This window comes from Kogia breviceps, chromosome 7 (assembly GCF_026419965.1).
Source record: "Kogia breviceps isolate mKogBre1 chromosome 7, mKogBre1 haplotype 1, whole genome shotgun sequence".
Taxonomy (NCBI): domain Eukaryota; kingdom Metazoa; phylum Chordata; class Mammalia; order Artiodactyla; family Physeteridae; genus Kogia; species Kogia breviceps.
The window spans coordinates 31,662,313-31,686,978 of record NC_081316.1 but is presented as its reverse complement, the minus strand read 5'-3'; the positions used below and the strand labels follow the sequence as shown (position 1 = coordinate 31,686,978).

Here is a 24,666-nt window from a genome sequence, read left to right as displayed (position 1 = left end):
ACTCCATATGTATGCTAAAATCTTTGAAAATATTGTGTCTACTTATTTTTATCCCTGGAGTTTAGCACAGCACCTAGCACACATTAGGTGTTCATTAGGTGTTCTTGTTAGATTGAGAAGAATAAATGCTAGAAAAAATATGCATCTCACAAACAAGCAGTTACTGACATAATTTTATTTGAAGAATACCCTAAAAGGCATTCTCATGCAAATAGGCAGACTTCTATTGCAGTTTTCAAATGGTCTAAAATCTTTGCAAACCTGAGCCTTAACTTGGGCATTCTCAAGATATTCTTTAGGAAGACAAGCTTTTCTGAAAGTCTCTGCGCTTCATGGTTTACAATGCCTTAAATAATTAAGTGGTTTTCAAAGCTGTTGAAAGATTAGGTACCTGATGGATGATCTGCATCCCAGCTTCTCTGAGAAAAGCTAGTTTTATTCTGTCTTCTGGGAACAATAAACATGAAAAACCTGGTGTAAAATGGAATGCATTCCACATTGTAACTGGAAAACATTTCACTGTTCCAGATGAGTCTTGATTTCATGTTTGAACAACCGTTATTGTATCAAAAAAAGAGGTGGTTCTTTTGCTGTCTAGATAATAAATTTCCTGTCAATTCTGCTTTTAGACAACAGATTTGAACGTGGGTTAATCAACATCTTGGTTAATGGTTGCCAAATATGTATTAAGATAAAATGTAATATTCTTAACCTTAAAATTATGTAGAACCTATTTTATGTTCTTTATATGTAATTCAGAAGAGATTTCCAAATCTTGCCATGCTTCTTTATTACCAGTTTGAAAACTACTTTTCTTTTTGCCTGATAAAGTGGTAAAACTCATTATTCATAATTTAGAATGATAAAATAATTAGATACTAGATTAGAGTGCTAGTTAATAGAGTTTGTGAACATGTTTACACAGACAGAGACAAAACCTGTGAATAATACCTTAGGTCTCTTATCATAGAAAGATGTAGGTTTTTTGTTTTTTGTTTTTTAAATAGTTAGGCAGTTGCTTCTCTGGGAGAGTTTAACATTTATTTTGCTTAATCTTAGAGTAACAGATAACAATACCTATCAGGGTTCTACTTTCAGTCCATGCTACTCTTGAAATAGGGAAAGCACATAAAATATTTTAAAACTATCTTATCTTCTCATAGTTTTCCTACCAACCTGTCATGTGATTTCTAGGTCTTCTCATTGAAGGATTTTACCTTCACCTGGGATTAAATATGTTATTATTAATTTAAGATTTAGGTGATACTTAATACTGGACTGGTATTAAGAGGGTGGTACACTTTAAGAAAATGAAAATGCAGAGGAAAAATTTTATATAATTTTATTTTAGCTCAATCTTTGTTTACATTACCATGGAGATGCCTGGAGGCAGTGGGTCATAGTATAAAACAAAGGGAAAGCCATGGCTATTGCAGTTCTGCTACAATTTTGTGATCATTCATCTTATTTGATTAGTTAATGTTGGAGGGGAGAGGATGAGAAATGACCACATGATTTTTGTACGCGGGCCTCTCACTGTTGTGGCCTCTCCCGTTGCAGAGCACAGGCTCCGGACGCGCAGGCTCAGCGGCCATAGCTCACGGGTCCAGCCACTCCGCGGCATGTAGGATCTTCCCGGACCGGGGCACGAACCCGTGTCCCCTGCATCGGCAGGCGGACTCTAAACCACTGCGCCACCAGGGAAGCCCGACCACATGATATTTTAATGGCCTTATATTTTTGAGGTTATTCCTACCTGGATACACATAACTATGGATTATTCCCTTCTTTCCTTCCCTCCTTCTTCCCATAAATATTTGTTAATGCTTACTATGTGTCTGGCCCTGGGTTAGATGTTTGAAATACTCTGTGAACAACAGTAAAACTTTATCACCTTTGTAAAATTTATATTCCCATAGAATAAGGTAGACAGTAAACAAAAGATAATTAATAAATTATTTAGTGTTATATAACATGTTGGAATTTAACAGTTGCTAAGGAAAATAGATTAGGAAAAGTAGGATCAAGAATGGGATATCGTGGAAAGCAGCTGGAGGGTCTTGAAGAGAGGAGTTACATAATGTCATTTAAAATGCGGAGGATCACTCAAGTGTCTTAACTGTCATGTTGAGAACAGACTTTAGAGGAGCAAAGATAGAAGCTAGGAGATGAGTCAGACTATTATAATAATGTAGTCAATATGTGATATATCTTGGAAAAGAGTAGTAATGAAGGTGTTAGAAAGTGGTCAGATTCTATATATATATTTTGAAGAATTTTCTGATGATCTGAATATTAGATGGGTGAAAAGAGAGGAAATAAAGATGACTCGAGATTTTTGATCTGAGCAATTTAAAGGATAGATTTGCAACCAATCAGAATAAAGAGGATCTTGGGAAACATCTTGGATAAAATAAGGAATTCCATTTTGGACAGTCAACTCTGAGACGTCCATTAGACATCCAAGTGAAGAAATCAGGAAGACAGTTAGATATACAAGCCTATGAATATTAATTAGGTAGTCAGCATATAGATTGTTATTTAAAACCATGAAACTGAATGAAATCACAAGGAAGGGAATGCAGATAAAGAAGCAAGAGAATCAATGACTGGTCCTTTAACAAATCAGAGGAAGAGAGAAATAAAAGCTGAGAATAAGGAACCATTTAAGTAGGAAAAAATCCAAATAAATGTGATGTCTTGGGAGTGCAAAGGAAAAAAAAGTTATTTCACGGTGGAGTGAGTGATTCAACTACTGAAAGGTAAAGAAGAGGATAGAAAATTGATTAATTGGATACATCAATGAGTATGTCATTGGTGAAGCTGGCCAAAGAAACCTGTGGAGAAGTGGAGGCAAAAGCACTCTAAAGTCTGAAGTTAATTGTGTCTTCTCTGGCCATAAATCCTCAGTGTCTCCATCCTATAGGACCTGTAAATGGCCTTTTGGCCAGTTAGCCTTCTATTACTGCTCAAGCCCCAGACCTAGTAATGTGCACTTATATATGCTTCCTTGTCTTTTGCAGTATAGTTGTCAAGACCACCATCAAATAGGTGAGAGTTCTAGTTTCACTATTGCCGTTTCCATGACATCTGGTATGTCACTTAACCTCTTTGGCTTCTGGCACTCATATCAATATCTACCTTAAAGAATTATAAGAATAAAGCACTTGGCACACTGCCTGGCACCATAGTAAGTGATCAGTTAGTGATAGCTATTATTATCATCATTATTATGCAACTACAAGGCCTTGATGACTCTGCTGGAGTTGTTAGTCACTTTATAGTATCCAATAAAATAATCCTGGGAATCTCAAAATCTTTTCATTCATTGAAGAAAAGCCTATGCAAACCTTTTTGTCCATGAACGTGGGAGTCTCTAATATCCCCAGATTCACACACATGAACCTATTCTCTCTAAAAAGACAGCTCCTGAGCAGCCTAACCTGTCCCTATAGGATGACAGTCACTCAGATATCATTTTTGTTGCTTCACTTGGACGACTCCTTGGCCACCAGTTTACTCTGGTCCTCACTTTTTTACCTCGAGCTGCATGTATGTCCCCAGTAGGCTCCTCCAAAGAAGTTGGAGATGCCTTTGTCTGAAATGATCTGATAGGTCTCCAAATGTTAAGACATTTTTGAATCTCAAGAATGCCTGTATGGGGAAAAATGGAATAGAGAGTTGGTACACATATTTAAATAGTTTGATGGAAAATGTGGAGAAAGAAGGATGATGTATATAATAGTTAAGAACATGGACTGAATTCAAGTCAAACTTGAATTCAAGTAATGCGGAACAGTTTCCTGGCAAAGTGCCAGCCCCCTGAAAAAGACCATCATGAAAATCAGTTGATCATAAAAACTAATTTTATTAAAGTTACAGCAAGTAAGGATACCATCTGGGTAGTTTTAGTAGTGTTTTAAAATGATGAAGTTAGGGAAGAGTTTTCAGAGGGTTCTAGGACCTGGACTGGGGGATTTTAACGTAAATCTTGCAAGGGAGGAAGTTGGTTGAAAATTGGTCGGAGTATGGGAAAAACAGCTGGGGTTGGTGGACAGAGCAAGGGGAGGACCTTAAAGAAGTCTTAATAAGCATGCAATTAGTCTTAATAAGTAGGCTGTTTTAGTTGGATCACAGTCTTATATTCTGGGAGCAAGTATTTCTTGAAACCAGCAGCCCAGGAATTGTTTGGTTTGGTATTGTTGAACATAGGTTTAGGAAAATAATGTCTTATCTGAGTATTATTTCATGTAGGAAATTATGTTAATTTCAGTTCTCAATGCTTATGTTGTTTAAACCTTGTTGTCTTTATCTTCAAAATTAAAGTTTGAATATTAAAATATGTAAAACATTTATGTCTGGGCCTGATTTTGAGCAAATATTCAATGTATGTTGGCGATTATTTTTACAGGTTCTTATTGAATAAAACATACGCATTTTGATGCTAACATCAGAGAACCCATGTTCTGGTGTCAGACTGCCTAATTTCAAATCGTAGAACGTCACTTGCTAGCTTGTCTCCTACTGTAGATTGCAGACTTTTAAAATGATCTTTTCTTATCTCACAATTGGAATGTAAAAAACACATTTTTATATTGGATTGCCAATATTCAAACGGAAGTGACTGAAAGCAAAATGTGTGTGCTTATCTAACCCACGCTATTAACAACCCTTGCTTTATTTGCAGAATGACATGAATTACATAGCATCCAGTGGACTTCTATTCAAAGATGGCAAAAAGCGGATTGATTACATCCTGGTTTATAGAAAGTCAAATATACAGTATGACAAAAGAAACACATTTGAAAAGAACCTCAGAGCAGAAGGCTTGATGTTAGAAAAGGAGGTATGTGCTTTAATAGTATTAGCTATGTGGTATAATATGCTGGAAGAGATATGATTGTGTATGTTTTAGTATAAAAGTGTATAACACGTGGCTTTTTTAAATGTATAGCAATTATCTCCCAAATGTAAAAGAAATGCATATGTATAGTACTATTTTAAAATATATTCCTTTTTTACTCTACATGTTTCTGTAAATTTAAATATTTTTCAAAGGGCATAACTATTTTTACAATTTTAAAAATTAAAGAAAGAATGATTCTATATAAAGTACAAAACTCTATGAAAAGAAAAACAAAATGTTGAAAGAAGAGTTTGCCAAACTGTGAATGTCTAGGTTTTAATATTTTTTGTTTTAAAATTTTTATTTTGTATTGGAGTACAGTTGATTAACAATGTTATCGATAGTCTCAGGTGTACAGCAAAGTGATGAAGTGATTCAGTTAAACATATACATGTATCTATTCTTTTGTGCATGTATCCTTTGAACCATGTTTTTCTCTGGATATATGCCCAGGAGTGGGATTGCTGGATCATATGGTAACTCTGTTTTTATTGTTTTAAGGAACCTCCAAACTGTTCTCCATACTGGCTCTACCAATTTGCATTCCCACCAACAGTGTTGGAGGGTTCCCGTTTCACCACACCCTATCCAACATTTATATTATTTGTAGATTTTTTTTTTTTTTTTTTTTTTTTTTTTTTTTTTTTTTTGTGTGTGTGGTATGCGGGCCTCTCACTGCTGTGGCCTCTCCCGTTGCGGAGCACAGGCTCCGGACGCGCAGGCCCAGCGGCCATGGCTCACGGGCCCAGTCGCTCCGCGGCACGTGGGATCTTCCCGGACCAGGGCACGAACCCGTGACCCCTGCATCGGCAGGCGGATTCTCAACCACTGCGCCACCAGGGAAGCCCTTATTTGTAGATTTTTTGATGATGGCCATTCTGACTGGTATGAGGTGATAGCTTGTAGTTTTGATTTGTGTTCCTCTAATACTTAGCAATGATGAGCATCCTTTCATATGTCTCTTGGCCATCTGTATATCTTCTCTGTAGAAATGTCTATTTAGGTCTTCTGCCGATTTTTTGCTTGGGTTGTTCGTTTTTTGGATATTGAGCTGCACAAGCTGTTTGTAAATTTTTGAGACTAATGCCTTGTCAGTAACATTGTTTGCAAATATTTTCTCCCATTCTATGGGTTGTCTTTTCATTTTATTTATGGATTCCTTTGCTCTGCGAGCACTTTTGAGTTTACTTAGGTCCCATTTGTTTATTTTTATTTTTATTTCCATTACTCTAAGAAACAGATCAAAAAAGATATTGCTGCAATTTATGTCAAAGGGTGTTCTGCCTGTTTTCTTCTAAGAGTTTTATAGTGTCCAGCCTTGCATTTAGGTTTTTAATCCGTTTTGAGTTTATTTTTGTGCACGGTATTAAAGAATTTTCTAATTTCATAATTTTACATGTAGCTGTCCAGTTTTCCCAGCACTATTTATTGGAGAGACTGTCTTTCCTCCATTGTACAGTCTTGCCCCCTTTATCCTAGATTAACTGACCATAGGTGCTTGGGTTTATTTCTGGGCTTTCTATTCTGTTCTGTTGATCTATAGTTCTGTTTTTGTGCCAGTATCATACTGTTTTGATGATTCTAGCTTTGTAGTATAGTCTTACGTCAAGGAGCCTGATTCCTCCAGCTCCATTTTTCTTTCTCAAGATTGCTTTGTCTATTTGAGATCTTTTGCGTCTCCACACAAATTTTAAGATTTTGTTCTAGTTTTGTGAAAAATGCCATTGGTAATTTGATAAGGATTGCATTGAATCTGTAGATTGCCTTGGGTAGTATAGTCATTTTGACAATATTGATTCTTCCAATCCAAGAGTATGGTATATGTTTCCATCTTTTTGTGTCACCTTCAGTTTGAACTATTTCTTCTTAATCCTGTTTCTTATATGCTTTTTAAAAAGACTTTATTTTTTAGAGCAGTTTAAGGATCATAGTAAAATTGAGAGGAAGGTACAGAGATTTCCCATATACCACGTTAACCCACACATGACCCTTTTATCATTATGTAAAGCCCTTCTTTATCCCTCATAACTTTCCTTCCTTCAAATGCTTATTTTAGTGTTCTTTAAGGAAAGCTATTTTTTTCAAGTGAAACAATAGAAGTAACAATGCTCACTAGGAAAAAAATAAAAAATAGAAAGGAAATAACACTTAACCCTCACTCTTATTATCTAAAAATAACCACTCTTGCTATTTTAAACATTCTAGGTTTTTTTAAAAAAATGTATTTATCATATTACAGAAAAATAAATGTAAAAAATCAGAAGTATAACAACGTACAAAATAAAAAGTCAAAGTGCACATCTACCATCTCTCAAATCATACCCTTTTCTCCTTTGGTAGCCTTGCTAATAATACCTTGAATTATACTGTTCAGTGTCCCTCAATATATTTTCTATGTATATATAAACATATAAATTTTTTACAGAAAATTAGTCATGATATACTTACTATTCTGCTATTCAATTCTGTTGTTTAACAATGTATTATGGATATCTTAAATTGCAGTGTATTTAGATCCAACTCATATTTTTTACTCTGGTGCATAGTATTACAACTTGGTGATTTAGCCAACTGTTCCCTTACTGAGAGAAAAAAATTAAATTAAGGATTTGAGGGACACCTAAATTACTACTGATTGGATTTAACTACTTTACCAATAAATGGATTGACAAGGTCAAAAGCTTTGATGATTTATTTGCTCAAATATCTGGGTAATTTGCCAATAAGCTTTATCAATGTAATAGAGTGGTCACCCATATTTTTAAATGATATTGGAAACCACCCCTACTTTTTTGTTCCCATGGGACATCTTTTGTGATTAGTTATCTGAGGAACATCCATAGGAAATACTGAACTATAACTCAAGGTGGCCCTAGCAAAACTGATCCATTTATATTTATTAAAACTTTTTTACTATGTATCAAATAACAACCATACACTGCCTTATCTCTTTATGAGGTAAGGACTTATTCACATACTGCCTAGTGTTACAGAATTGGGCAAGTGGAATTCTGATCTCAGTTTCTACTGACTCCTTTAGTTGTGTTTCCTCTGGGAATTTTAACCCAGAATATCCATATCACTAGTGATTAATTCAATTAGAAAATATTTATTGAAAAAATCTTACAAACTCAAGTCTTGTGATAGGTTTTTATTAATTTAATTTCCTTGTGATTTCTCAAAATCTCCATACAAACAGAATCAATCAAGTGATTGATTGTCATCTGTTCCCAGAGCAGTTTATACCTGCTTGCTATTATTATTATTATTATTATTATTATTTTTTTTTTTTTTTTTTTTTTTGTGGTATGCGGGCCTCTCACTGCTGTGGCCTCTCCCGTTGCGGAGCACAGGCTCCGGACGCGCAGGCCTAGCGGCCATGGCTCACGGGCTTAGTTGCTCCGCGGCATGTGGGATCTTCCCGGACCAGGGCACGAACCCGTGACCCCTGCATCGGCAGGCGGATTCTCAACCACTGCGCCACCAGGGAAGCCCCCTGCTTGCTATTATAATACTGGTAGTTATTTTGCTCATGTATTTATAATTATTTCTTAATTCAGCAAGTAATTTTGACAGATTCCATAAAGATGTTGGAGATCAGATGAGTTAAGCAGACCACACTCCTGCCTTCACTGAACATACAGTCTGTGGAGGAGTCAGTCATGAAAATTGTTTACTTGTAAAAGAGATATAACTTGGCTCACAGTCTCCACCTAGTTTTCTTGGTGGAAAGTCCAGATTCTCTTGTGTGTGTTCCTCTCTCTTACTCCTCCAAGTTTTCCCAAGAGTAATACTGGATGTTATTCATCCAAAAGGGGTTTTGTTTTGCTTTTAAGGGAAATCCATTCATTCTTGAGCTCCCACTCTTCAGTTACTGCCAAAAGATTAGCATTTTTCTTAAAAAAAGCATCATGTCCCATTTTTTTTTTCTATTTTTTCTAGGAAAAAAGGTACACATGTGTACCTTTTTTCCTGGACAAATGGCTTTTCATTCTAGGTTCCATAATTACAGCTCTTTTAAGTTCACATTCACATGATTAGGATTTGGTCCCCACAGTTCAATAAAGTGCCAGGACAGCTGGCCAGAAAGAGTATTCAAACTTAGCTGCACATTTCATTGGAATGACCATCTCCACAAACTGTAGCTATCGTGTTCATACAGGTTACCAGGCTCTACTTCCCCTTTCCTTCTACTTACCTCCTCATAGAGATAAATGACTTATTTTTCTGACAATGGGAAGGGTTAAGGCTACCCCAATTCTGCAGAATAGATGATATTAGTTTTGTGTCAGAGTTGAGGAATTTGTAATCTTCCCTCCAGAAAGGCCCTAAAAACCATATGAAATTTGATCCAAAAATCTCTAAGGAACTCTGCCAACCCAAGCAAAGGAGAGTGCTGCAAATTTTTTTTAAAAAATCTTGTTATACTCTTTCCACTTGACTAGTACTTGCATATCTAAGAGGATATTTAGGTGGCTTTGCAAAATAAAGCTACTCTAATCCAAGGTGATTTTCAATTTCTACTTATTAATATAAAGTCTAAAATACTTCCTTACAATACCCTTTATAAATTCAAATCATGTTAAGTGACCTAAAAGAGAAGCGAATGGTGCTAAAATGGCTTATAAGGAGGTCAGTAATCTAATCTTGAGGATGAGGGAAGACAAGAAGGAAAGGGAGAAGTAAAATCAAAGAAATAAACTTTGAACTGAGATTTGGAAAATGAAATAGTTAAAATAGGTGGATAAAAGGGATAGATGTTTTCATCTATTAAATCAGTATTGAAATCTGGTTTTCAATACTGGCTGCACATTAGAATCCCCTGGGGATCTTTTAAACCCTTGATGCCAGACTCCACCATAGTGTGGATCAACTGAATATCAGTATGGTGGTGGGAGGAAGAACACTGGTATTTTTAATAGCAGAAATAACAAGTACTAAATGAGTTTGGAAAGAATGGTTAGGGTTAAGTAATTCCATTTTGTAGTTTAAGACTTTTGATGATTTTCTTAGGAAAAAATGGGAAACTGCTGAATAATTTAAGCAGGCAGCATCATGACCATATTTGTTTTCAAAAATGAAAGCTTAGATTGCTGAAAAGAGTATAGATTTAAGAGCAAGACTGGATATGCACAGAGATCATGGGTGGCATTAGAAATGGAGAGAAATGAATAGATCTGATAGATATTTAAGTTAAAATATAGATATTTTGTGGTGGTTAGGATATGATAGAAAGAGAAAAGATTTCAAGGATAACTTGGGCTTGTGACTTGAGCAATTTCTTTAATCATTCAAGGAACATTAATGAAGTACCTATTATATGCTTCATTCTGGGTACAAATAGAAACCAAGATAAAAATGGGCCACGTTCTCATGGGAGGAAAGAAACCATAAATATACAAGAAAATGACATAGTAACGAATATTACCAGTACTTAAAACAAAATAATATTATATAGAGAGTGTGACTAAGTAGCTATGTTAGCATGTGTGGTGTGAAAGAAAGTAATCTGAATGAAAAGGAGTCCATTATGTGGAAGATAAGGGAACAGAAAACTATTTGCAGAAGGAATAGCCAGTATAAAATTGCTGGCCATCAGAAGAGAGCTAATTTGGGGAGAAAGTGGAATGAGATTTTGGGACTGAAGATCATAAGCTTGTAATTGAGGTACCATTGAGAAGTAGAAGTAAAAATGTTTGAAATTTGTGTCTAGAGCCCAAATGAGGAGTCTAAACTGAAGGTAAATGCTTTAGCCTTTATAATATAGATGGTAATATAAGCTGTGTATTAGTACGAAATCACTGGAGAGAATGGAAAAAAAAAAAAGAGCCTAGGAGTGAGCCTGTAAAAAGTAGGAAAGGAAAATAGACAGTTAAAGGAGTTGGATGTAGGTGGAAGAAGAAGAGATGAGGAGTCACAGGGAAGATTGGTTTTCAGGGTAAAATATGCTAAGAAGTCAAGACAGACAAGAAAGAGGCCCAATTAGTTGGAGAATGTGGAAATCTTTGGTGAAATCAGTGAGAATCATTTCTCTGAGGAGATGGACTTGGAAGCTAGACTGTCATGAATTGAAGAGTGACTAGATAATGCAAAAATAGAGGCTGCAGCAAATATCATCAACCAACTTGCTCATCTGTGAATGGGAGGATTAAGAGCAAGAGCCAGAGAGGGAAATGAGGTCTCATGAGGTTTCACTTCTTTCTTCCTGTTTTCATTTTTTCTTATATGAGATGTTTAAATGATGATGGGGAAGATCCAGGAAAGAAGGGTGAATGGAGAGAGGCAGGAAGAGAAGGAAAGAGAAGAAACAGAAGAGAAAGATCGAGGAAACAGAAGACAGTTGAGATAAAAAATTAAAAGGCTTTTGGGGAAGGATGGAGGGGGAGATCCAGTAGAGAGTTAGAATATCAAGGAAAATTAAGATTTCTAAATTGTATTTAAAGTTAACTTTCTACAGTTGTTTTGGTTGCCAAACATATTTTTACTTATGTTCCTAATTCTAAGAGAAATGACATTGATTTTTTAAATGGTTGAGTTAATTAGGACTAAATTAATTATCACAGTGTTAATGTGTAAAATCAACCTGCTATGACAAACACAGTTTAAGTGAACAAAACATGTTCATATAATAAGCATGCTGGGACTTCCCTGGTGGCCATGCTGGGACTTCCCTGGTGGCAAGTGGTTAAGAATCCACCTACCAATTCAGGGGACATGGATTCGAGCCCTGGTGCAGAAAGATCCTGCATGCCGTGGAGCAGCTAAGCCCATGTGGCACAACTACTGAGCCTGTGCTCTACAGCCCATGAGCCACAACTACTGAAGCCTGCATGCCTAGAGCCCATGCTCTGCAACAAGAGAGGCCACCACAATGAGAAGCCTGCGCACTGTAACAGAGTAGCCCCTGCTCACCACAACTAGAGAAAGCCTGTGTGCAGCAACCAAGACACAATGCAGCCAAAAATAAGTAAATAAATAAAATAAGCATGCTAACATTATATCATGAAAAAGTATCGCCTTAAAATTTCCACAAGATTGTTCGACACTGTTTATATTGATTTTCTATTGCTGCTTAACAAATCACCACACATTCATCAGCTTAAAATAAAACCCATTTGTTAGCACACAGTTCTGCAGAGCAGAAGTTTGGGCATGGTATGGCTGAGCTCTTGGCTCTGTTTCTCACAAGATTTAAATCAGTGTGTTGGATGGGCTTGCATTCATACCTGGAACTCAGGATACTCTTTCAAGCTTATGTGATTATGGTAGTATTCAGTTCCTCGTGGTTGTAGGACTGAGTTGCCCATCTCCTTGCTAGCTATCAGCCAGGTACCTCTCTCAGCTCCTAGAGGCCATTCTCATTTCTTGCCACATCCCCCCACCGTTTTTCACAAGGGAGACTCTCCCTTTTGTCCTTCTGCTGTTTTGAATCTCTCTTGCCAGGAAAAAAGCCCAGTCCTTTTTAGAGACTTATCTGCAGTGGAAGACAACATCTCTTTTTTAAAAGCAAATGTGCCTTATAATAGAACTTAATCCTGGAGTGAATATGCCATAATATTCACAGAACTTGGAGATTGTACAAGACAAGCACAGTAGGGCATGAGGATCTTAGAATTCTTAGAATTCTGCCACTATTAAAAAAAATCAATATCATGTGTATCACCCTTTTAAGCAAACAGACATAGAAAGATACTTAACTCCATGATTACAAGATAGAACCTAGATATATTTTTAGTTTAAACCTTATGTTAACTGATGACTAACTGGTATCTAAATACTTGTAGCTATCTGAACTATCAAATCCAGCATTTTGCATTATCATAAACATTTATTTCTTCTTAAAGTTTCTATTATTATAGGCTGTGGGCTTTGTTTGCAACTTAATTTTAATAACTATTAAATTGAAAATATTTAGAGCTTGTGGCAGGTGGAAAGGGAAAATGAAATTGTGAAAATGTCAGCAAGTATTGGATTTGTTAGCTGAAAAATGGGAGTATTCCCTAGGGAACAAGTTCCCATTTTTAAAGTTTATATTCCCCAGAGTTAAGCACGGAGCCTGACACAGAGTGCATCTCAAATCTTCATTAAATTGCATGTTGATGTGGACAGTTTCTAGATAATCACATCATCAGCAGTTAATGACCCATATTTGAAGACTGTATAAATGAATAGGTAGATGATCTGTAACTGTCAGGATAGGTGCTTTGTTATCCAAGTGTATTTCCAGATTATATCAGCATTTTGTTTTTATCTTAGACTTAATACCGTGAGCTACCATATTCCTTTTTGTCTTTTTTCAGCTCTCTGCCACCAACTTGTAGAGCGACTGTGTAAAAACACATTTTAAAATTTCCTTTTCTCTCAAGAATGAATCTTCTACCTCTTGGGAATTTTGGATGGAATAATTATATAATACTGTGAAGTGTGAAGGCGGGGGGTGCTTTGTTCCCTTGGAAAAGCCTGCCTGCATCAGAGCTACACAGAATAGTGCCAGATTGGGAGCTTCTGATTCCAAGGGAGAAAGTAATTTTTCTCCCTGCCAACACCAGCCCTTTACCAACCTCCTGCTCAGTAGCTGCAAGAAAATAAAACTACTTTTGTTTTTTAAGTAGAGGTACAGCAAAAGAGAAATTAAATTGAGGAAATTGTAAGAGAAGACAATTTATGTTGCTTGGAAAAGATATATATATATATTTTTAAAGTTAAGACATACAAAATTAGAAATGTTCTAGCTGTATATGCACTCAGCTTGACGTTTCATTCATCAGTGGTAGAATTAATGAAGTAACATCCTTCTAAAGCATCTCCTTTATTTGAGTGTAATAGATTTTTTCACATCTTAAGCGTTGACAGAAATGAATTAATAATCAGTGCTAAGCCAGCTATTCATGATGCCAATTTGAATCCTGACATAGTACCTCTTCCAGAATAATTCTGGTTTATTTGCTTTCTTGTCTTCATAATCTCTTGCTTAGGTACACGTTACATAGAATGTGTACTCAAAGTAAGTTAACTCATTCATTCATTCATCCACTCAACCAATGCTTAGTGACTACTACATGCCTGGCATAGAACTAGGTGCTTAGTAGACATAAATGAACAAAGTGAAAATCCCTTCTCTCATGGCATTTACATAAATAGACTCATTCATTAGAAGATAATAAGTACCATAGGAAAAACTAGAGCAGGTTTAAGAATGATGGGGTGAGGGCAGGAAAGTCATGGTAAGTGACCAAATGATGGAAGTAGAGTGAATGAGAGGGAGATTAGTAGGAGTGGGTTCACAAGATATTGAAGGTGAAATTATAAAAGGCTGTGTAGGTCATTGGAAAAACTTTGGTTTTCACTCTGATTGAAATGGGGTTCTGAGAAGTTATATGATTTGAGTCACATTTTAAAGAATAGCTCTGGCCATTGTGCTATGAATAGACTTGGGGGCAAGAATGTGAGCAAAGGCTCTGTTAGAAACACTGTAGAAATCTAGGCCAGAGATGATGGTGACTTAGACCAGGGTGGTGGCTGTGGAGGAAGTTGGGAGTGACCAGATTCTAGCTGTGCGTACCGTAAGGTAAAACAAATCAGGAACCAAAGGGTAGTATGAAACTCAGGTTTTCCTGGTGTGGAGGCTAAACCTTCCCAGGTCTCTCCCAATACCCATGCGTGTATTAGTCTCTCCTTCTTCATGCTGCTAAAATATTCTGGCAACCAAGATTCCTAGGTTCAAGAACGATGATGCTCTGTGGGAGGGTATGATCTTCATTTATACTAGAATAAGGCTCAGCTCCTGAGAAACTATTTTTTTGTGTCCCAGTATCTGCTCATTCCACAATAGAGATCCCTGCTTTCAAACTTGTGTGAAACCATTGGAGGGAATGCAATAGCTTAACATCAGTGCATTTGTCAAGGGATTGGTTTTTTTGTTTGTTTGTTTTTCTGTTTTTTGTTTGTTTTCTTTTGCGGTACGCGGGCCTCTCACTGTTGTGGCCTCTCCCGTTGCGGAGCACAGGCTCTGGACGCGCAGGCTCAGCAGCCATGGCTCACGGGCCCAGCCACTCTGCGGCATGTGGGATCTTCCCGGACCAGGGCACGAACCCGCGTCTCAACCACTGCGCCACCAGGGAAGCCCAAGGGGTTGGTTTTTGTCTTAAATCATCCCACATGTAGAATGTGCCATTCTGGTATAGATTGATTTTTGTCTGAGTCTGGACTCATTCATTTTCATAGAGGTCTCACTTCCAGATTCTGGGGGGAGATAAGCACTGAATATGTTTTCTGTAATCTTGAGGATTTCATTTTCTCTGTCCTTGAATAACTGCTGAAAAAGAACCCACATCTCCCTACGAACTAAACAATGACATAAAGGCATAGGGCACTTTAAATACATACAGAGGAAATAGATAATTTTTCCAAAGAAACTATAGTCTATAGGAATATAGTGTTATTACAGTTTATACCATTTATATTACCAAAAGAAAATATTTAACTCTTCAATCACTTGATTCAAGTCACTGTACTTAATAGTTTTCCCCAAATCATAGGTTGTTACTGGCTTTTTGCTTGTATAACTCATAGCCTACTATAGAAGGTCTACAAAATCAAGGGAAGTTTCCACCAAAGATGAATCAGGTAGCTGTTTACTGAGAAAAAGAAAAAAGAGAAAGATTCTAGTGAAGTTTTGAAATTAGCCATTATTTTGACCATGGTCTGATTTGAGAGGCATGCTCTTAACTGAGAATGAACATTCTGGGTAAACCTCTTATACTTGGACCCTTTATAGTCCAGTCTCTCATAAGACTCACAACTCTGTGAATTAAGACCATTCTCTCCATATCCCAGGAGAGAAAACTGAGGATCAGAGAGGATAGGTAATTTCCCCAAGGCTGTAGAGCTAGTAGATGGTAGAGATGGAATTTGTACTTACCTCTTTGTGATTCCAAACACTATGTTCTTTCTTCCATACCATGTGATTTCTTCTAAGTAGGCAGTTTAGGATTAAATAAATATATTTACGTTGTGCTTGGTAAGTGAAAGGCAAGTTGGTGTAACACCAGTAGCCGACACCATCATTTCAAAAAAAGGATATTTGCTGTCACTTTGAATATAAGAACTTTTGTATGGATAAAACAGGAAAAACTATAATAAAACATGAAATGATCCTTTTACTTGCCTCACATGAGGGAGTCATTTAAATAGGTGAATGCCTATGCTTTAGAAAGATTTTTGTTTTGTCTTTGCCACTCCTGCACAGAAACCTTTCAACCAAGTCTGGGACAGTTACTAAAAAGAGCCTGGAGATATCAACATCATAATTATTCTTTTTTTCCTTGATCAGTGACAGATTTCTAGCTGAGTGAAAAAGATATATTTTTAAACAAACAGTTGTTTGAATGAATTAATACTCATTTAAAAAGTTATATACATTATTTCCTCAAGCATAGCTAAAGTGTGTAAACTTAGTCTGAATTCAAAGGCCTTTAGATAGTTAACACCTAATATGCCTTCTGTCATTGTTAATTTTTTTATAATTCTTTATCTTTAATTTAAAACAAACATATTTGAAGTAGGAAAGTCCTTTGGAAATTGCACAGGAAGAACCTTTTGCTATTTTCCCCTGGCGACTTGAAAAATACCTAGTACCTCAATAAACTATAAAGAAAAAATAACACATGGTCCAAAATTTTGGAAATTCTGTTTACTTTATTTACCTTCTCATATATTTTAGCAAGTACATGCATATTAAAATGTCTCACAAGTCCTCTAGTGAGAAACCCTAAATTGTCTTGCCCTTGGAATGATCCCCCCTTTTTTCATAATACTTCAGGGAACAAACACTTCCAAATGCTAGTCTGTGAAAGTGCCTGTCCAGTGTCAATGGTGATCAGCCTTCTGTCTACAGCTGAGTATTATTCCAATGATTGTCCCATGGCTCTCTAATAATACTGTTTTAAAATGTGGGTACTACAAATTTGAAATATGTTCTGGCAAATTCATGAAATTAGCCATATCTAAAACATAGCTTTTTGAATATATGAAGTTGTACAGTTTAATTTTTAAATATATAATTTTAAATTAGACTGATAAATTTCTTCCATACTTTTGAGCTTTTAAGATTGTTATGTTTCTTGAGATGTTCCATCTAGTTGAAATTTAAAGGAAAAATGTTAACCAAGTGCAGTCCAGCTGTATGTAACCTGACATGTTGTGCCTAAATGGAAGTGAAGAGCAGTTCTTCCTTGACATAATTCAGCTTCTCTAATCATTTGAGGAATAAGCTCTGTGGAATTCAGTGCTACAGTGGCCACAAACTTCTTTCTTGCTCTGTGGGCCTCAGATATTGTAGAAATTTCAGAAAATAACTGTCTAGGCTTTTTTTTTAAGTATAATATGAACATTAATGATATATAATGACAAAATGGTCAATTATTTAGTTACCTATTTTAGACTACTGGACCAAATCTAGGAATCTTGATGATTATCTGGTTCAAAAAGACATCTGATTCTCTGTTAGTGGTATGAGAAAAATATTCAGAACAATGGAATCCAATTCTGGGAATTCTTAAGAATTAGACCAGAGTATTCAATTTTGTTAAAAGCTCCTTAGATAATTCTGATGTGCACTTGATTTTGCTTAAAAACCTCTTGTCTAGATCAAAGACACAAAGTCTTATGATCTCTTGCAGGAAACAGTATACTAACCTGTTAAGATTCTAGTAAGCATGCAAATTTGACAGCTCTGTAAGGCTATGGACTTGTAGGATTTATACTCTGTTTATCCCCAGGATTTTCACAGGACCTCGCAAGGAGTAATTACTCAATAAAATGTGCTAGAAGAATAAGTGAATGAATAAGTGGTAGCAACTGTCAGTGTTGTTTTTACCACTACCACCACTGCCCCCCATCCCGCCACCCCAGAGCAGGAATGAGAGGATCATGAGAAGGTGTCAAACAAGAATAACTGCAGATTCCTAATTGGCTCATGATTGTTCTGATTGGGGATTCTGGATCTTGATAATGATCAAAGGAAGAAAATGCACTAACTCTCATGGATGATTATTTCTTGCATAAAATGACATTATTACATTTTGATTAAGGTATTTCTGTATTAAGAAATTTTATTCATATAAATTCCTTTTAAATGGGCGATAATGTTTCATGTGTAGACAAGGGGACAATGTTCTTCCCTCTCAGATCAAATTGTGGCATGATATTATCATCTCTGACTCTAAGTGGTGTCTGTTCTGCTGTCCTTTGCAGCCAGCTGTTGCAAACCCTGATATCATGTTTATTAAAATTCATATTCCATGGGACACGTTGTGCAAGTATGCAGAGAGGCTGAATATCAGGATGCCCTTCAGGTACTTCCAAATTTTATTTCATTCTATCTCAATGTATATTAAGATGAGCCTGTTTTTTTTGCAAAACTTGAGAGCAATAAATGTAATTCTTTCTACAGAAGAAATGCTTTTTCTTCCAAAGTTTAGCTTATCTTGGACATTTATCTTTCCTTCTAATTTGCTCGCTTAATGTGGTAAGTGTTCTGGTTCCCAGCTATATCATTTCTAGCTGGACTTGACTAGAGGGAGGGAAAAATAGTTATTTTCAAATTTTAACTTATAATTCCCAAGATCAATTTCACTTCTTATTTAATATAGGTAGATGGAACTCTTATTTTTGTGAAAGTCAGGAAATGTAAGTGTGTAGCATCCTTATGTATACAAATACAGTGTTCTTTCTCTGTATAGCAGTTAGCAAGAATCATTCCTCAGGTGGAATTCAACCAGATGGTTCCTTAGCTCTGTCCTCAATGCCAAAGGATAAATGGTAATAAAAAGCCTTCTCAGTTCAAAGATTTTTCAGTCCTTCCTATAGGCAAGCAAAAATTGAATAGATGTGTTTCCCCATATTGTGTGTTTTGTGTTATAAGCAGAATCTATCACTTTCCTTCATGATCTCTCACAATAAAATTCAAGTGTTTCTACTATGTGCACAGTTTTAACTCACATTGAAGATATGAATATTTACACTTATTTGGAGCTCAGTATGCTTTATCAACTGCTAAGAAGGTTTAAAAAAGTTTAGGGTAACAAGATACCAAGTAAAAGAACCTCTAGAAAATGAATATGAATGAACAGTAAGAATGCAATTCAAAAATATGGAGAAATTTCTCAGACCTGGTAGCATGGAAGAGGCCGACTCTATAAGAGTGCTGACAGCCTCAGGTCTCATGACAAGCATCTACAGTATTCAAGATGAAACATGGGATGTTGATCACTGTCTTTTTAGTCATCTGAAACACCTCAGGCTTTGGAAGATGCAACCACAGTCATTGCCCACAAAACAGAAATTGATTAAACGTTGGCAACTACAGAGGAATCTTACTGTGACAATATTAGAATTAGATACTTCAATTGACTCCCATTCCTGCTTGGGTAAAAGATTCAAAATTCTCTGTACAGATGATATTTATAAGATAGGTAAATAATACCTTGAAGAGCTTGGCAAAAATAATAATAATAACAAAATGAAAAACAGAAGAAAATGAGTAGTCTTTTGAATTCTTTAGCACCTTATATAAATTATTAATACCTACAAAAACCTGAAGTTTGTACATTTTTATGAAACTTGGTCCCTGAAAGAAGCAAGTAAGGACCTATGAGATATTATTTGTATTATGATTAGATATTTTGAAGTCTACAGAGGACTGCTTTTAATTCAGGTCATTCTACTGAACCAAACTTGACAGTACAACTAGGTAAGTATACACTGTGCAACTCTTCATGTCTTGAGTTTTGAGGAATTTTTTCCTGCTAACACTGCATCTCCTTCTAAAAAGTCTTTTGAAATACATGCCTGTGACTTATTACAAGCTGATAATGGGAGAATACTTGCCTCTGCTCATCTGCTTTCTTCTTGTTTGGTCTGTATATATGCATGCTACACAAAATCATGCAGAATTAAAACAGTGAGTTTCATTTTAACTTATGAAATTATCAAAAACTTTCACAAGTAGTACTCTTCAAACCTCGCACAAATATGGTGAATAATCACCCCTGTTGATTTATGGTGAGAATCAAATTTCATAAAATATTCTGAAACTGAATTTAAAATTATTTTCTGCGAGACTTAAAACTTTTCGTAAACACTTTTTATCTTAAGAAGATAATTGAAAAATATGTAAAAACATTACCCAAAGTACTATTTATAATTATGAAAAATAGAAATATCTCCTATCTTCAATGGTAGAGGATTTAAATAATTTAGATATACCCTTGCAATGCAATATAATTCATTTATAGAACAAATGGGTACAAGGACTTATTAATATTGTAGTGAAATAATAAATAATAAAATTTAAATAAAATGTGAAAGATATGCATGTATTCATACAATGAGATTTCAACAATGTAAAATGAATAGAAATAAAATTGGAAGAAAAATAATATGCTTAACATGATTGCTTCTGATGGGTGGGATTGTGGGTCCCTATTATTTTATTAGTTTACGTTCTCACAAAATTATTTTAAACAAGTTCTATTTTGACTTCAGGATATAGACAAAGATGCAAAAGAAGTATGACACCCAAGACAATAACCTACTTTCTGATATCAGGGTGAAATTGCTAAAAAATTCCAAATTAAGCCTGATTTCACAAACCTTTAACCTGCCCCTATTCCTGTGATTTCACCCTTGTTTCTAAGCAGAGGTATAGTTGAATTTATGCACAAACTAATTTCCTTGTAGATCTAAAAGGAGGAAACCCTTAGAGACTATCACAAAGCATGCCATATCAGTGGATTTCAGTATTCAGGTTCTCTTCAGGTTAACTGAACATTGTGTTAAAATATTCCATCAAAAAAAGGAGCATATCTTCCACTTATCTCCTCTGGACTTTATACAAAGCCCTTGTTTGCCAAGGGTCCGAAAGATTGAATCCTTTTTTGCTATCCAGGTGGAATTTGACATCATTTGATTCTTGGTCCCTGGCAAAGACACTTATTATTAATTTGAGATTATACTTTCATTCAATGAAAAAGTAAATAAACGTTGGTTAGCATGTTTGCTTTACACCAAATATTTGACATTCGTAACTTCAAAGATGGTTTTCCTTTCTTTGTCAATATACTTTCAAAGTATGTCCATTCTGCTGTAGTTTATAGGGAAAAAGTCTTACAAAGACGATGGCAACAGAATCTACAGCATCACACATTTCATACAGCTCATTCCACCATCTCAGTTGGATTTTATTAATTTTAAAAATTGGAAGTCTGTTAGAGCACATTGACCTTTTTTCTCTCATTTCCCTTACTCTTGACTTTTTCAGATAAATTTTGAGGAACTCTGAAAGAATAATCAATATTCTCATAACTTTGTTTTTTTAAAAAATCTGTATCAAATTTAATTATTTGTGTCTTTACCTTAGCAGTTCATTAAAAACAATTCCCTTACCAGACTGTGTCTCCAATTTGTATAAATTAGATCCTAGGTCTCCAATCTGTGTGCCATAGTGTCCTTCTATTTCAACGGAGGTTTTGAATAAGATGTTTTCTTCAGTTGATGGTTTTGCTTTTTATAAATGATATTCATTTTTATTTTCTGGTAAGATTGCATTTGAAAGAAGAGTTCTGATACCTCCAAAAAAAGAAATATGAAAACCATGAAATGTATACAGTTACTGTCTCTTTTTATTGATGATGTGGCTCAAATTTCTTCTTTATAATATGTTTTTCAAGATAATGTTCACAATTTCCACATTACTGAAATTTTGGAAAATGCCATTGTGATTCTTTTGATTTAATAATATAAATATTAGAAAATATACAGCTTTTTCCCAAAGTTTGTCAAAGGAACACTGGTTCCAGAAGATGTAAAAGAAAAATATCCTGTGACCAAATATGTTCCTGAATTTCTAAGTTAAACAATAAGTTTATTTACTGTAGGAATTTTTAGAGAAGTGGTTCTCAGTCTTCAGAATACATCAGAATCACCTGGGAAACTTAGTAGAAATGAAGGTCCCTAGAACCTACATCCAGAGATTCTGGCATATTAGGTCAGGGATAAGATTGGGTTTTTTTTTTTTTTTTTTTTTTTTTTTTTGTGGTATGCGGGCCTCTCACTGCTGTGGCCTCTCCCGTTGTGGAGCACAGGCTCCGGACGCGCAGGCCCAGCGGCCATGGCTCACGGGCCTAGTCGCTCCGCGGCATGTGGGATCTTCCCGGACCAGGGCACGAACCCGTGTCTCCTGCATCGGCAGGCGGATTCTCAACCACTGCGCCACCAGGGAAGCCCCAAGATTGGGTATTTTTAACAAACATTCCAAGTGATTCTGTTACAGTTGATAGAGAAATATTGTCTTGAAGATTTTTAATATTTTAATAATTCTTATAATTTTTATAAATTTCAACAGACAGTTACACAGAGAAGTCTTTCCTTAATTTCCATCTGATGATGGATTTTTAAAAATCTTAATATGATGATGTTCTTGGGAAAACAGTTTGAGAAATGCTGGAACTCAGAGTTCTTTTAGAACATATTTACAGATCAGTTTAAATAATAGATGCAGCATTAACTAACTCCTTAGTAACCAACTTCTGATTTATTTATAAGGTACACCTAAAATTTGGGATAGCAGTCAGCTCATAAAAAGAGAATGTTATTCAAGCATAGAATAAGTGGCAAAGTGTTTTCATGGTTACCAATTCATCTTCCAAATGTCAACTGTTATCATATTTAGGAACATATATATTGTCTTAAAAGTAAAATATACAAGAATAACAAAGAACTTAAATAGGAAAAAATACATATCTTTTTTTAAGACAAGATTTTTTAAAGATTTATGCATAAAAACATATCCGTGTTTGACTATTCCATGTATTTATTCATTGTTGAAACCTATATATTGCATTTCAGAAAGAAAAGCTGCAAATTTATTCAGAAAAAAATTATTAGAAAGGTTATTATTATAACCCTTCCTTCAAAAGTTTTCTGGTAACTTACTGTATGAACATGAAACTTCAGCATTTTATCTAAATTTTATGCTTGATATTCTGCATGTGTAGAATTTTATATACATAAATTTTCTAGCTATTTCTTTTCTTGATTATTTTTCCAAAGTAGATATGGCTTGCGTATTGGACTTGATGTTTCCAAACTAACCAAGAAATTTTAGAGAGTTAAAATAGTCCACATTTTCTAGTTTTTATTCTATCAGGAAAGACTTAGCCTGTGTCTTGTACATTCCAGAAATATCAATTCCCACATTCATTACTTTTCTTTTGATTCAAAGGTGATTCCTATATATTCTTACCCTTCTCTCACATTAAATTGGTCAAACATATTTTAAGGTGATTCAGTCATCTTGTAGCTTCTTCTCAGGTTGAGTTCAAAGGTGGGGTCAACCTTCCATCTTTCCTCAAGCTCCTCCTCCCACAAATATTTTAATTATAGCAAATTTGGGGGAAAATTTTTTAAAACATTAAGAACAATCTTTTATCACAATTGGGATTAAACTTGGATCACAGGCTTCCCTGGTGGTGCAGTGGTTGAGAGTACGCCTGCCGATTCAGGGCACACGGGTTCGTGCCCCGGTCTGGGAAGATCCCACATGCTGTGGAGCAGCTGGGCCTGTGAGCCATGGCTGCTGGGCCTGCGCGTCCAGAACCTGTGCTCCGCAACGGGAGAGGCCACAACAGTGAGAGGCCCGCGTACCAGAAAAAAAAACAAAAAAAAACTTAGATCACTTTTTAATGCAAAGGATATCTCACTCAAAAATAAAATAATGTAACAACATACAGGGAGCCCAATATATAGAATAGATAACAGTGCAGTAGCTTTGCTTGACAAGGAGCAGGGACCCAGGGTCGCACCCATGTGTCCGTCCTTCTCATTTGGCCACACAGACATCTCCACAAGTGGCCACTTGCTGTGTGAAACGGTGGTTGGAAACAGTGATGGAGATAAGCATTTACTTATAATTTTGAGCGGTTGTTGTAATAGATGGGTAAGTAGGTAGGTAGATAAATGCTGTCTTGATGCAAGGTATAGAATAGAAGAATCTTTCAAATGAAAAATTAAGGGAAAATAAAGAAAGCTTTGTCCATGAACAATATGCAGTTAATAAATTATGGAGTGAGGATTGTGGGTAGGAAATAATTTGGTACTGCAGGCTAATTTATGTAGGAGAACTAAGGAAAACTGCAGGTTATTACTGACTGCATGAATTAAAGGTACTTGTATATGTTGGGGAAATATAATTAAAAACAAAATCTCCCCCAACCAAGGAAACTTCTCCACAAACATAGAAGAGAAAGATAACCCTTTTATCACTGAATAAACATTAAACCAGACTGCAACATGCATCACAAGCAATTCACTGAGATTGCAAATACGAAAAGAAATCTCACCCTTTTCTATAGCCAAGCAGATACATCCATTACAGGCATGTCCTCAAGATAAACAATAACCTAATCTGTCCTCAAGTAAGAGGACTTGACAGCGCTAATTGTCACACATAGTTCATCCTAGATTTGACTGGTAACTAGGGTGTTAGTTAATTGGGAAAAATGAGTCTCTTAATTTTATTTGTTCTTACAGTATAAGCGGTTTAAAAAATATGTGTATTCATCTTGTGTGACTTTCTTCCTTCACTTGTTCTTATTTCTCCCAAAGCATTTCAAAATTAAAAAAGAAAATGTTTAAGAGAAATATTTCAAAATAGCAGCAATAAAAAGAATAATGGGGCTTCCCTGGTGGTGCACTGGTTG

The 24,666-nt window shown here is 35.6% G+C and overlaps 2 protein-coding genes across 3 annotated transcripts in view; one reads left to right on the top strand and one right to left on the bottom strand.

The window, feature by feature from the left end:
• The window catches only part of ANO3 (anoctamin 3), a 258,988-nt gene that overhangs the window by 128,159 nt on the left and 106,163 nt on the right, over positions 1-24,666 (top strand). For both annotated transcript variants that reach the window (XM_067038079.1, XM_067038080.1), the window contains exons 5-6: positions 4,688-4,846; positions 18,161-18,261. In XM_067038079.1, coding sequence (XP_066894180.1) covers positions 4,688-4,846; positions 18,161-18,261 — 260 coding nt within the window. The remainder of the gene's footprint in view (positions 1-4,687; positions 4,847-18,160; positions 18,262-24,666) is intronic.
• MUC15 (mucin 15, cell surface associated) overlaps positions 1-24,666 on the bottom strand; it is a 106,168-nt gene that overhangs the window by 41,915 nt on the left and 39,587 nt on the right.